Consider the following 12,748-nt stretch of genomic DNA (forward strand, 5'->3'; position numbering starts at 1 on the left):
CCAACCAGCAGAATAATTTCCTACCTTTAATGGCTGTCTCACATTTCTCATGTTTTAGAAGCACACTACCCCATTGAAAATCCTGAGAGTTTAATGGATGCTCCATGTATGCAGAATCTGGCCTGTAATTTCTTACTGATACCTAAACCAAAGGACCAATGCAAACAAAGAGAAAAGGTAGCTTACATTTTCTGCTACTTAAGATTTGAAATTTTAAGACATCAGAATTTTAATCTTTATTTTGTTACCACACCAAAGACTTCAAAGCACTGTCATAAAATAAAAAAGAACATAATGTAGTTCTGATTTCAAGTACGTATTTCCCAAAATATTTACCTTGGGTGAAAAGTAAATATAGAAGCTCCCAAACTAGTATTAGAATTCAAAGAAACTAGTTTAAAGTAGAATTCTGTCCATGCTTATACACTTACCACTACTTATCAGAAGCACTCTTCATGAACAAAAGAGGCTTCGTAAAATTCAGACGCTCCTCATTAATGGCAGACAATCTGGAATGCAAGCAAACCCACAGAGTTAACAAGTCAGTCAATTCAAGCATAGCCCTTATCCATTACCTACTGAGTTCAGCCTGCAGTCAGCCTAGGGCTCCAAGTTAAATACTTCATTCATTCAGACTTAGATTTACCCTGGCAGGTTTCAGAATGGGAATCAGGTTTCAACAGTCAGCCTGGAAGATAATGACCTTTATTGACATTACTGTAAATTTAAAATTTCTGTTTGCTATCACTCAGATATGATGTGATCCCTGTTGATTTGTGGTGAAAGGGCACAACGATTCTAACCCTCGGGGCTGGATGAACTCTGCTTAGGGCAGAAATGAAGACCTACTGGTGGTGAAAAAGGTGGTTACACAGGTTTCCTTGTGCTGTCAGACTACAGATTACTGGAAATAGTTCATGCCACTCTGACCAGGGGACCCAGGAGCAATACAGACAGTTGACCACTGCTATATTTTGTGGCCTGTCCTAACATATGAAATTTGCCTCCCCTTCAGAAATCTATACCTCAGTCATACAAATCTCTTGGGAACAAGCCTGGATCCGGGATACACTGAGAGCCCTCTTCACTTTGTGGAGTATGGAGAGGCTGGCGAGGGCAGAGGAGGTGGGTTCAGCTGGGAGCAGAACGAGTGAATACTTGAATTAGGAGATTTATTAAGCAAATGGAAAAGAAATTGTGTACTAACTTCCCAGCTTTCCTTGTCTCTTTAGAATTTTTAAGTGTTCATGTATTTGTGCTACAGGAGTATATTTCCTAGACAAATGTGTTCTTCATGTGCTTGGTCAATCCATTCTTTGCTTTACTTACTCATATGACTTAAGACTCTATTTATCTTTCTGTATGTTCATATGCTAATGATTCATAACTCTGCTAAAAATGTGCTTACAATTAGTCCTCCAGATGCAACACACAGACTACAGCAACCTCAACCAGTCTGGAGTGGACAAAGAATCTTCCACTGTTGCAGTCCTCTCTGCTCCCCTGCCCCCACTTAACAAGTCAGCAGCAGAGGTGGAGCTTCTAGTGTTTTGTATACAGTTATTTTCCATTCAGACCTCTTCTGTTTTCCAGAGTATTTCCTTTTCTGACATATGTTTATTTTCCTCCCTGTCTTTTCTTATAACAGTTAGCATAGGGAAAATTTATCCAGTTACTATAAAAGTCTATTATCTGTTCTCTTCCCCTCTATGCAAAGGGGCACTCTATCCTAATACTTCCCTCTTGTAGCCAGAAGCCACTGAAGTCCTAAGGAAAACAACATTTTTTAAACACTGACTCTATAATACAATTATTCTTTCACAACTGCACAGTGTTAAAGGCCTGTTCCTGTTCTACTTGGAGGCAATCCGGTTCTAAGAACAAGAACATTCTCTGTATTTCTTTAAAAAGGCTCAAGATAACTGTAAGTAACTTTTAACATCCTTGGTACATTTTCTTTCATGCAACCTTTCATCTTCTGAATCAGGACAGCTGCGTCTGCAGGCTGTGTACAACCACAGGGAACAGTAGCTCAGGAATCAAGCTCTCTAGGAGTCCGAAATGTGCATCTCTCTGGAAAGGGTTCACGGGCAGCCACATACCTGCTGGAGGTGCAGCAAACAGGTACAGTACATGTGGAGTCAGCAAGATTATTAGGGAAACATTTGTCTGCATGGATTTTGCATGACGAGCTTCTGTGACAAGCTATGCCTTGAAGCTCTTTCAGAGAACAGCAGTGATGTTTGGGAATCATTTCTTACAATGCTTCCAGTTGGAAAGACGGGTCAAGATTCTAGAAAAATAAAACTGTGACCATTCAGGGATCTCATGCTCCTCAATTACACTAAGAAATAAAACCTGGAAGAATGAAAGATCATACATAACAACAAGTTTTCAAATGGTGTTTTCCTAGTTGCCCTATCAAAGGACAATGTAGGATGTCACCAGCCTAGCAAGGCCACTGGAAAACAATGTGAGCCAAAGTTCCTGAGAGGGAGCAAAGTGTATAGTCTCTGATCAACTTGCCAATGCAAGATGGCGAGAGAGGAGGAATATTTTGCCTGGATGTAAGCTATATGTGGAAAGGCAGCTGCTGATCACCAGGACTGAGCAGAAGAGAGCAGCAACAGGAAAAAATCCTAGTAGGGGATTGGGTGCATCACACATTGAGACATCTCATGGCAGGTCAGGGAGGATTGCAGCCGATTCCTCAGTTAGCGAGACATGTAGCACAATAGTGCCATATTGTTCTTTGTAAAAAATATGCAAGCATGTTCCTCTTTTTTTTTTTTCTCCTTTTTTTTTTTTTTTTAAGGGATGGTCGTCTGAGCCCAGGGGATGAACTGTTAACACTAAATGGACAATCACTTAAAGATCTGTCCAGCAAGGAGCCTGAATCCCTCATTCACCCAACAACACGGCTGGTGAACATCATGATGTTTAGCAAAGTAAGCATGAAAGTTGTGGTCCCCTCCCACAACGATGGGGTGATTTGACAACATTTGCTTGAGAGAAAAGGGGAATTTATGCATCAGACATTTGAAGAACATGGTTTTGTTCTTCCTGACAAAACCCCAGACCTCTTGTGGTCAGACTCTGGTGACTTTCAGCATAGCTTTTTCCCAGATAAACAGAGGCTACGGGGAGGCCGAGGCCCTGGGAAAATCTAGCAAGGGCTGTACAACCCCTCCTTTTAGAAACACATAGCTTGCCAATATTAATTTTCCTTTTGGAAGCTGAGCAAAGGCAGAGATGGATTTAAGGGAAGATCCATGAATCAAGAAGCCAGAGAGCAGGCCCTGTACTGAAGTAGTTTTGTGGATCTAGGATCTATAGCTAGGAAATTCTCATGGGGAGTGTTACTGGAGTTGGCTACAGAGGGAGGGGAACAGGAGGCAGCATTAACAGGTCAGCAACCCCAGATTATCACCAAATCTTTCAGTGGAAACCCCTTCTGAACTTTCTTTCACAGAGTCCATTTCACTGGATTAGACACATTTCATTTCAGGCTTCTTGTCCTCTCATCCCCACTCCAAACTAGATGGCACCAAAGACCTTTCACTTGCAAATTCTCGAGGAAACATGAGTATGATGAATGGACAGAGTTAGTCCCGAGTTAGTCCCTTACCACACATTTACCACTCTGAAGAAAACTGAGATTTCTCTCACCCAGACATTTGTTGCAGGCTTCAGATCTTGATATTCAAGGAAAAAGGTACTTTCTGTTTGTTATCTGCAACAGGGTCACACAGAAAGCTCTAATATAATCCTAGACTGAGAAAACACTCCTGACTGGAGGTGCTATCAGGTCTGAGTAGAGTGTGCCTCTTTCTAGGACAGCAGTGAACTGTCTCACTCAGATGTCTGCTGGATTCTGCCAAGACTTTTGTTTATTTTCTCTCCTTTAAATGCTTAAGTGTCCAGAGATGAACTATATTAAACTTTTGTAGCATAGTACCACCCAAGAGGCAGCCAGGTGAACTGTGCCTTTATTCAAATTCATTTATTTATTAATTTGTTGAACAAGCCTGCACCAAATTAATTAAGGGTTAATAGCAAAGGCTTTTCAAGCTAGCTAGCTTGGTAAGAGAAACAGTGCAAATTCATTTTCAAAATGCCTCTTTAAGAATCTTCTCTGCATTTCTTATTCTGAAGAGTTCCCTAGTGGAATGGGACTGGAAAGCCCTAGTAGGATTTTGCTACTTGGCAATGCCTCCACCTGCTGTTGAAGAGGAAAATTATCATTCATTAGTTCTTGAGGTATCTCCAAACAGCACTACTAAAATCAGGCTTCTGGAAGAAAGTGTTTGTCTTAGTTGGCTCTAGACAGATTAGAACATATAGATCCTGCTCTGATGCTGCCCTTGTGGCCTACTTAGCCCCTGCAGAAGATCACTGAGCAAAAGCCTTTTATATCTGGAGTTTTACTATATTTCAATCAGTTTCCATATGCTGTCTGTATTTATTAATGTTCTTCCTTTAACTATGATTCCCTCAGGATCAGTGCTATTCTCCACGTCACATCAGAAGCAGGACTTTCAGGAACCATATACATTCAGAATTATTCCTAGCATCAGCTGCTATTCAGATGTGATCATTTATTTATTTTCAAGCTGTTCCTAAAAACCTGCATTTAGAAACCTGAATGTTTTATCGACAAGTTTTTAAATGCTAGAATTAGTGGCTGTATTTTCAAAAGCAACTAAAAGTTTCCAAGTAGAAAGGGTTGAATTTTTGGAAAACACTAAAGTCTAGTCCTCAAAGATTTTTAAACACCTGGATTGTATTTTGACTAAAAACCATCCCTCCAAAACCAACAGAAGTTAGACACCTATCCACCACTGCAAAGCTGGGCCTAAGAATTCTCCTTTTGAAATAACGCCCTTCTAAGGTGATGGAAACTGAGTACCAAAAAGCACCAGTTATCTCCAGAAATTAGACAAGCATGGCTACAGTTTACCCATACGTCAAAATATTAGTCTGTCTGAACCAACTGGGGGTGTCCAATTAATTTTATGTCCATTTTGACTAAAGACCAGAATCTATTTCGATGTTATTACTCTGGCAAGTTATAATCATGCTTACAGCAAAGTTTTGAGCTGTGTTTTCCTTTATCATCCTATTTATTTTAAATAATTAATTTTGCTCCATGTATTTTGATTCAGGCTGAAATTTGTGCAAGCCAAATTAGGAGAAATTTTATTTTTAAGTTTAGATCACTTTTGAGAATTTCTTGCATAGCAATAGATTTTTTTTATGTGGGGTTTTTTTGTTTGTTTAGGAAACGCCAACCTGTAAGGAAAAGCCTTTGGAAATACAAAACGGTTTTCTGCACAGTAAAGCTGCATGTCAACGGACTCGCAGTAACTCAACCAGTAAGTTGCAAAGAAGTAATCTTTTCTCTTGTAATATTTGGGGAGCGCACAGCACAGCACTTCATTGTGCGATGGTACTGCAGTGTTAAAAGAAACCGCAGCTCTGTCCAAATTTAGCCTGGGATCCTCAGCTAAGAGTTACTGATGCATAAAAGCATCCGCTCTTATATTCACAATATTCTAAAGTCAGGAGTTTTGTGCATAAGCATTCCATTTTATGTTTTTTTAAGGTGTATTCTAAATAGGCCAACACTCTTTTGGTAGGGAATGTTTGCTTTTTACTATATTTAACATTAATGGCTATCCCCCCGTGAGGACTGAAAAGATGACTCCCTTCACAGAGAGATTTACAATAGGAAAAACATTTCTAAGTAACATTTACCTGATAAAATGAACATGCAGAAAAGTCCAACGCTTGAGAAATAACCCAGCCTCTCTCCCCACGTCTGACAGGTGTAAACCCGTACTGGATAGAGGAGATGGACTGCACAACGCCCCGGAAAGCCGTGCCCTTCAGAGACCGGCAGCCCCATGCTCTCCACACCAGCCGCAAATCTCTTTCGCAACAGCTGGACTGCTCTGGAGGAAGAACATCAGTAAGTGCTACAGGAAATCACCCAAAAACCAGACAAAACTGCTTCCAATAAGAATCTCTCAAAGACCTTGGCAGTCATGTTTCTTGTCAAAACCTACCTTCCCTGCAGGCTCTGTCAGTGAAAATGGCACATACCTGCTTCCTCCACTTTTTAACCCCATTCCTCCTCTGTGAGAAGTAGGAGAGCAGGAAAGGCTCTGTGCCAGCAAAACACCATTTCTTCAGCAGCTTCTCTCTCCTGTTGCCCCATCAGGTTTTACAGTGTGTGTAAATGCCCCTGTGTGGTTCGCACCACCTTGATAGCCACCTGGAGCCACATCAGAGCTCACTGCTGAAGAGGCCCTTCCCAGGCGTCTCCCTGCCGCTGGCCGTGGAGATGCTCTGGGCATGTGGCTGATAAAACCCTGGCCTGAGCTTTGGGCCCCACTGCCACGAGTCTCCCGAGTCACCTCTGTTGACCCAGCCATGGCCACAAGCAGGTATGGACTTGCCTCATGGCTGGTAATCGCTGCCCTCAGCCACACTGGCTGGGTGAAGCATCCCCCTTTCTGACCCACAGTGAATCAGACATATTTAAACAACCCTCTTTAGAATCTGACAGTCTCTTGCTCTCCAGATGAATACCAAGTGATTCACCACAGGCTAGGAGAGCAGAGACTGGGCAGGGTAGTGAAGATGTGAATATTTATGGCTGAAGGTCCCCAGGCTCAAGCCTGGAGTGGGGAGATGGAGGTGAAGCTCCTCACACTCTGCTGTCACCTCCTGCCCTGACTGAGGCCTGGCTGGGAGACTTGCCACTGCTCCCCCGTCTTTTCCTGGCCCATTCCTCACCCTGGGGGCACCACAGACTGACCTAGGACTTTAACGGGGTGAGGAGGTGACAAACTGGAGCACAAACCCCAACCAGAAAACACCTGTGCAGACAGATGGACCCCCAGGGATTTGCTGGGCTTCCTGTTGCTCGAAGGTCTGCATGGGCAGATGCTGCTCCTTGGCAGAGGGGAGACATCCCTGTTTTGGGTATCGTCACCACCCCCACCCCCCACTCACCCCTGAAATACAAAATATACCCCCTCACACAGAAGCAAAAGCAACTTGAAAACTTCTGATTTCAGATTCAGAAGACTCACAACAGAATAAGCAATCACCCTGATCTGGAAGAGGTATACTTTTTGGAGAGTAGTTTTTTGGTATTGCAAACATTTCCTTTTAAATCATGTTCCCAGTCCCATGCTGAATAAATAATCATATGCAGAAGTTGAAATTTTGGCTGATGGTCCACACACTTCAACACCTGTTTCACTTTGCTGCATTAAAAACAAAGTATTGAACTCTCTTGGACTTGTAATGAGTGCAATTAACTCTGGCCCTGCTGAACTTCATGCATAGTTAGTTTTAGGTAATGACTTTTGTCAGTGCTTAAATTAGTTTGTAATACCCAATTCCTTCAAACAGGAGGTTTTCATTAAATAATTCATTAAAGGTTCATTAAAATGGGACAAATCTCAGGGGCTGGAGTTAAGAAATCCACTATCTGTAGAATGGAGGGAGGAAAAGCACTCAGAAATTGCTTACCTTGGTTATCAAGGAAAAAGGATGTGCTTCACCTCTTTCAGCAGCAGAACGAAGCCTGTATATCCAAGATAAAGTTATTTAGTTGCAAGATGAGAGAAGAAGTTAGAATTTCTTGTTTCTTAGTTTAGTTCTGAGGCAAATGTGATAATACTTGTTTAGGACCCCTAATGGCCGCAAATGGGATTTTAGCATGGAGAATCAAATGAGAGCACAAATAGATCTTTCTACAGCATTACACCACTTCAAGGACCAACATTCTAGTTTCGTTCTGGTTTAGTCACTGCAGGACAATTTCAGTGAGCAGTGATTGTCTGAATAACAAGTGGCTTCTGAAAATTAGAGATAATTGATTTTTTTAAAAAAAGTCTTTAGTACCATCACTTGTAAGGAAGAAAATTTGAAATAAACAAATTGTCCTAATGTATGTCCAAGAATTTCTGGGTCTGCATTAAAATGATATTTATTTATTTTATGTTCAGGCAATTTCGAGGCCATCTAGATCACTAAGTACAGCACAGCTAGTGCACACATCCTGTGGCTTACAGGCTTCAGTAATCTCAAACATCGTATTGATGAAAGGTCAAGGGAAGGTAAGACTGGCTCTATCGATTTACCATAGAGTTTTACTTCATTTCACAAATGTAAACTGCAAAGTGCAGCGAAGTGACTTCAGGTATTAAGGCTGAAGCTAGCAACACCAATGCTGACATTCACTGCTACCCTTTTTGACAACTGGAGGTAGGCTTGAAATCATAGACGCTGTGTCATCCGTATGTTGCGCTAGCACAGCAACCTTAGAGCTTCCTTTAAATCACAGTTGAGCCATAAAGACAGTTCTGTTGAGAAGGAAAACAAAACCTACCAGGAATACACAGGACCTCAATAAAAACCAGTAAACATTTGCAAAACCCACAATAGAGTCTGAAGAAAGACAGAACACAGCTGTATCTACAAAAGTAATGCTTAAAAAAGAGGATGCAGAAGCTATGAACTTAAACACATAGCTTCTGAGCTTGTTGAATAAGGTTCTGAATCTGTTCATTAATATTAATGAAATTAATTCAGTTAAAATATTTAATATTTTAATCATAACTATTTAAGCTGTGAGATGACTCTCAGAAATCATTCCATAAAGTATGATGATGATCATTTACAAAATAATAATTTGTTGTCTGTATTTTGGGATCCTATCAGGATTTCATCAGCACAGTACTTTTAGTTTTCATTTGAGGGATGTTAAATAGCTTCAGAGGTGTTAATTAGTCTTGTGACATCCTCCTAAGGATAGCAGGTAGTGTTTAACTTTTATGTAAGGGGAGAAAGGGCAAAGAACAAGTAGATGAGAAGTATCTACCTACAATGGTCTATTGGTGTTGCTTAAACTTATGACATGCATTAACTCCATTTGGGAGAGGGTAAGAGAGAGATACCTCCACAAGATCTCCATCTGTGTGTCTGAAGTTAGTAGTAATATCAAGATCTTATATGGTGTTTTTCATCAATCTCATTTACGGGAGAGGAAACTAAGGCGAAGAACAGATAAATTCATCTCTCTAGACTGATTATTGGTTCAAGGACATAAAAAATAGAATTTAGACACCTTCCTGTGTGTTTACAATAGCGAATTAACTGATTGCAACAAACAAAAAGCAAATAATGAGGGTATTCCATTGACATTTTAATTTGCTTTTACTAGTAGCATGTGGTTGACTATTTTTTCATGGATTATACTACTCCATTGACTAGTACTGCCCATGTAGGTAACGCAGAAGAAACTGCAAATAAACTATTGTGAGAACTGAACCTGGGATCTCACACACCGTCTTTTTTCTATAAATCAGGGTTTGGGCTTCAGTATTGTTGGAGGGAAAGACAGCATTTATGGACCAATAGGCATCTATGTCAAAACTATCTTTCCTGGTGGAGCTGCTGCTGCTGATGGAAGGCTACAGGAAGGTGGGAAATCCCTCTTCTCTCCCTTTTCCCCCTCCAGATTCCCAAAGAATGATACTTAACGGCAGATTAAAGTGAAGCTGAAATGAGCCATGAGTGACTTTTATACCTGCATCCATTATTGCATTTGCAAGACTCCTTTTGAGTACATGTACGTATCATGTAATATTAACAGTATATTTTTTCTCTTTAAAAACAGGTGATGAAATCCTGGAACTGAATGGAGAATCCATGCATGGATTAACACATTATGATGCTTTACAAAAATTCAAGGTTATGTACTCTCCTTCCAGAACAATTTCTGTCTTTACACACAACATGAATGCAAACTCAAGCCATTCATCATTTATTTTTTCTTTTTATCAGGCCAAAAAGGGTCTTCTGACACTTACAGTCAGGACAAGCTTCAGCACTCCTCATTCTGCTTCCAGCTGTCTGTCACCCCACTTGTGTCAGTCACTGAGCTCTAGTACGTGCATAACCAAAGAAAACAGCTCTTTCAGTTCAGAAAGTGCACCATTCTCATTAAATGCTACAAAGCCCAATGACAGGGTCATAATGGAAGTTACGCTAAACAAAGGTAAGTGCTAAAATTAACCGAGCAATGTCAAACAAGGCACTGATTGACAAAACACTGTTCATTTGCTCTCTGAAAGTCTTTCCTCACTAACCTGATTCTTTTCCTGAACTGGGTTTTTTTAATACACTAAATTAGATCTTGGTGCCTGTCAGTGCTAACAACTATCTATCAACAGCAGGATTTTGAACACCATCTGTCCTCAAGACCCAATCATTCATTTTTTTTTTTTCACTCAAGCATTAGAGTCACATTCATATCCTTCATCTGAAAAAGTAAATCTCTTGGCAACAACTACCAATTATTAAGCAGGTTATGCAACCCATACCTATAATTATGCAAGCAGTTAATTTCATTCTCGAAAAGGCCTAAAACCAAATAAAATACACAAGTATATCTTGTAGTTCTTTCACCTCCTCTCCAACTGTCATCATCTACTATTTATAAACAACCACAGGCAGAATGAAATAAACTTTTAAATATGGGAACACTAAAGCAATGAACAAAGCAAAGTCTCTATAAGATAACAGTGTGACTTACCAAACACACAGCATGGGATCTGACATCAGAGTGATTGTCCAGAACAAAGAGGGTAAATTCACAAAAATCTTATTTATATAATACGTATAAATGTATTATATAAAACAGAAAGGGGCCTGAGATGACATAGCAAACAATAGCCATACATCCTTAATTTTTGTTTTCTTTTTTCCTTAATTTTTGTTCTTTTTTTCCCCCTATTCTGTCTCCTTGTAAAGTCATTTCAATTCTTCTATAATGACAGATATTTTGCAAAATAAACCTACATTGCACTGTGTCTGAGACACACCAGTAATGAATTTCAAACCAGATCTTGAAACACCACAAGTAATATTGGTGTGCGCTCACTTTAATAATGAAGGGAAAAAGAATAGAAAGAAAAAAAAAAAGAAAAAAGGGGTAGGAGTAACAGCTAATAATGAATGTGAAACATTCCTGAACACAAGACTTTTGTTCTGGTTTGTATAGAAAAAAATAATTAAATTGAAGACAGTTTTAAAAAAGGTCTCTCCAATGGTTTTGACTGCTTCTTATATCTTTTTTATTATTAATTCTTTTAGAGCCAGGTGTCGGCCTTGGAATCGGGTTATGTAGCATCCCTTACTTCCAGTGTATTTCAGGGATTTTTATTCACACCCTCTCACCAGGTTCAGTGGCACATATGGATGGGAGACTCAGGTAGGATGAGAATGAGTGTCTGCCTTATGCCAAAAGTTTTTCATTGCTCTGTTTTATGGGTTTATTTTTGACCTGTTTGGGCAGGAAGTCATAGTGCTTTCTGGGAGTTTTGGGTTTAAGGCATATGTACTATTCTGAGGGTTTGAGCATGTACATTTAGGATATGTGGGATTTCCAGATATATAGCAACCCAGTGAAATTATTGTCTCTTGTCCAGGCTGGGCTAGCTTGAAGGCCTTAAACAAGCATATACATTCTTCCTGGCGATTTCCAAATGAGAAAGTATCTGGAAAAACCCAAACATATAGCATAATCTGGTTTGTTTGAGCACTAGTTTTTCCTGATACAAGCTCCTCAAACTCTATCCCTTCTTGCCCAACAGAAATACAGATTTGCTGAAATGAGCTTCAGTGGGAGTGTAGAAATTAACTTTGTAAGATTTATGACCAATTACTAGTGTTGAACATACTTAGAATTGAACAGAACACAGCGTTTTCAGTGCAGGCTTTTTGATTTAACTTTACGTGCTCTTTAACCCTCCTCTCTACATGCCTTTAGCTGAAAGAACTGTGGTCTTAAACTATTTGCAGGTTTGTATGATATGATTCAGTACCTTCAGTCATTCTCTTAATGTATGTGGGTATTTGCAGTAGAGCAGAGAAAGGCAGTCTCAGTTTCCATGTGGGCCAGATCTGGACTTCATCTAGAAAGATTCAGTCTAGCAGTCAGCAGGACTACAATAGTTTACCATTAGAATTTTTCTATTAACAAATTATTCATATGTAGCAGAAACACAATATCCTTTCTGGCCTTAAATAACACTAGCAGACCATAAAAACGTGAAAAGTGAAGTGTTAACTTGAAAGGAAGGAAGGAAGATGTATGTGGAAGCAGCAGCTGAGCTGCATACAGCAGAAAGATCACAGACACAAAGTGTGCACAGCTGAACATGAAGAAAACTCAAAGGTTGCATGCAACAAGGCAGTTAGACCAAAAAACCCCTTGATGTCCAGCTCATTTCCCATTCCATTTTCTGTAACAGGAACAGAGAGAAATAGTGATTTAATCTGTGAACAAATTAGAGGTCAACCACATTGATTTGCTTTTTGTATACTTTCACATGGATGAGACAAGGTTGGGAGAAAACCTGTTTTGTTTACATCCTCACTTTTTTTTTTTTTTTTTAATATCTCTGTAGGTGCGGAGATGAAATTATTGAAATTAATGAAGCTTCAGTACAAAATACGACCCTTAATGAAGTTTATGCTGTGCTAAGCCACTGCAATCCTGGTGCAGTGCAGATTATTATTAGCAGACACCCTGAGCCACAGGTAGCAGCATACTCTATTCTTTCTGACATTCTGTAAAGCACTTACTGAGAACTAAGACTAAGTGAGGGAGCAGGTGCTAATCTAAAACAGGTGGGAAAATGTTGATAACAAAGATGTTGATCTC

General features: G+C 39.9%; 1 protein-coding gene and 1 long non-coding RNA gene across 3 annotated transcripts in view; one reads left to right on the top strand and one right to left on the bottom strand.

Annotated features, from left to right (window-relative positions):
* Positions 1-12,748, top strand: part of IL16 (interleukin 16) — a 37,053-nt gene that overhangs the window by 12,636 nt on the left and 11,669 nt on the right. Inside the window, exons 3-12 of one of the 2 annotated variants that reach the window (XM_074836985.1) lie at positions 1,988-2,124; positions 2,816-2,948; positions 5,282-5,375; positions 5,829-5,971; positions 8,025-8,135; positions 9,387-9,501; positions 9,698-9,771; positions 9,865-10,078; positions 11,176-11,293; positions 12,492-12,624. In XM_074836985.1, coding sequence (XP_074693086.1) covers positions 1,988-2,124; positions 2,816-2,948; positions 5,282-5,375; positions 5,829-5,971; positions 8,025-8,135; positions 9,387-9,501; positions 9,698-9,771; positions 9,865-10,078; positions 11,176-11,293; positions 12,492-12,624 — 1,272 coding nt within the window. The remainder of the gene's footprint in view (positions 1-1,987; positions 2,125-2,815; positions 2,949-5,281; positions 5,376-5,828; positions 5,972-8,024; positions 8,136-9,386; positions 9,502-9,697; positions 9,772-9,864; positions 10,079-11,175; positions 11,294-12,491; positions 12,625-12,748) is intronic. The other variant, XM_074836986.1, reaches the window with a different exon arrangement.
* Positions 31-8,371, bottom strand: LOC141928565 (uncharacterized). Its single transcript, XR_012624794.1, has 5 exons — positions 8,160-8,371; positions 7,546-7,600; positions 5,758-5,954; positions 432-509; positions 31-142 (listed from the first exon to the last, which is right to left on the bottom strand). It is a non-coding gene; the product is annotated as an uncharacterized LOC141928565 (long non-coding RNA).

This window comes from Strix aluco, chromosome 12 (genome assembly GCF_031877795.1).
Source record: "Strix aluco isolate bStrAlu1 chromosome 12, bStrAlu1.hap1, whole genome shotgun sequence".
NCBI classification, from domain to species: domain Eukaryota; kingdom Metazoa; phylum Chordata; class Aves; order Strigiformes; family Strigidae; genus Strix; species Strix aluco.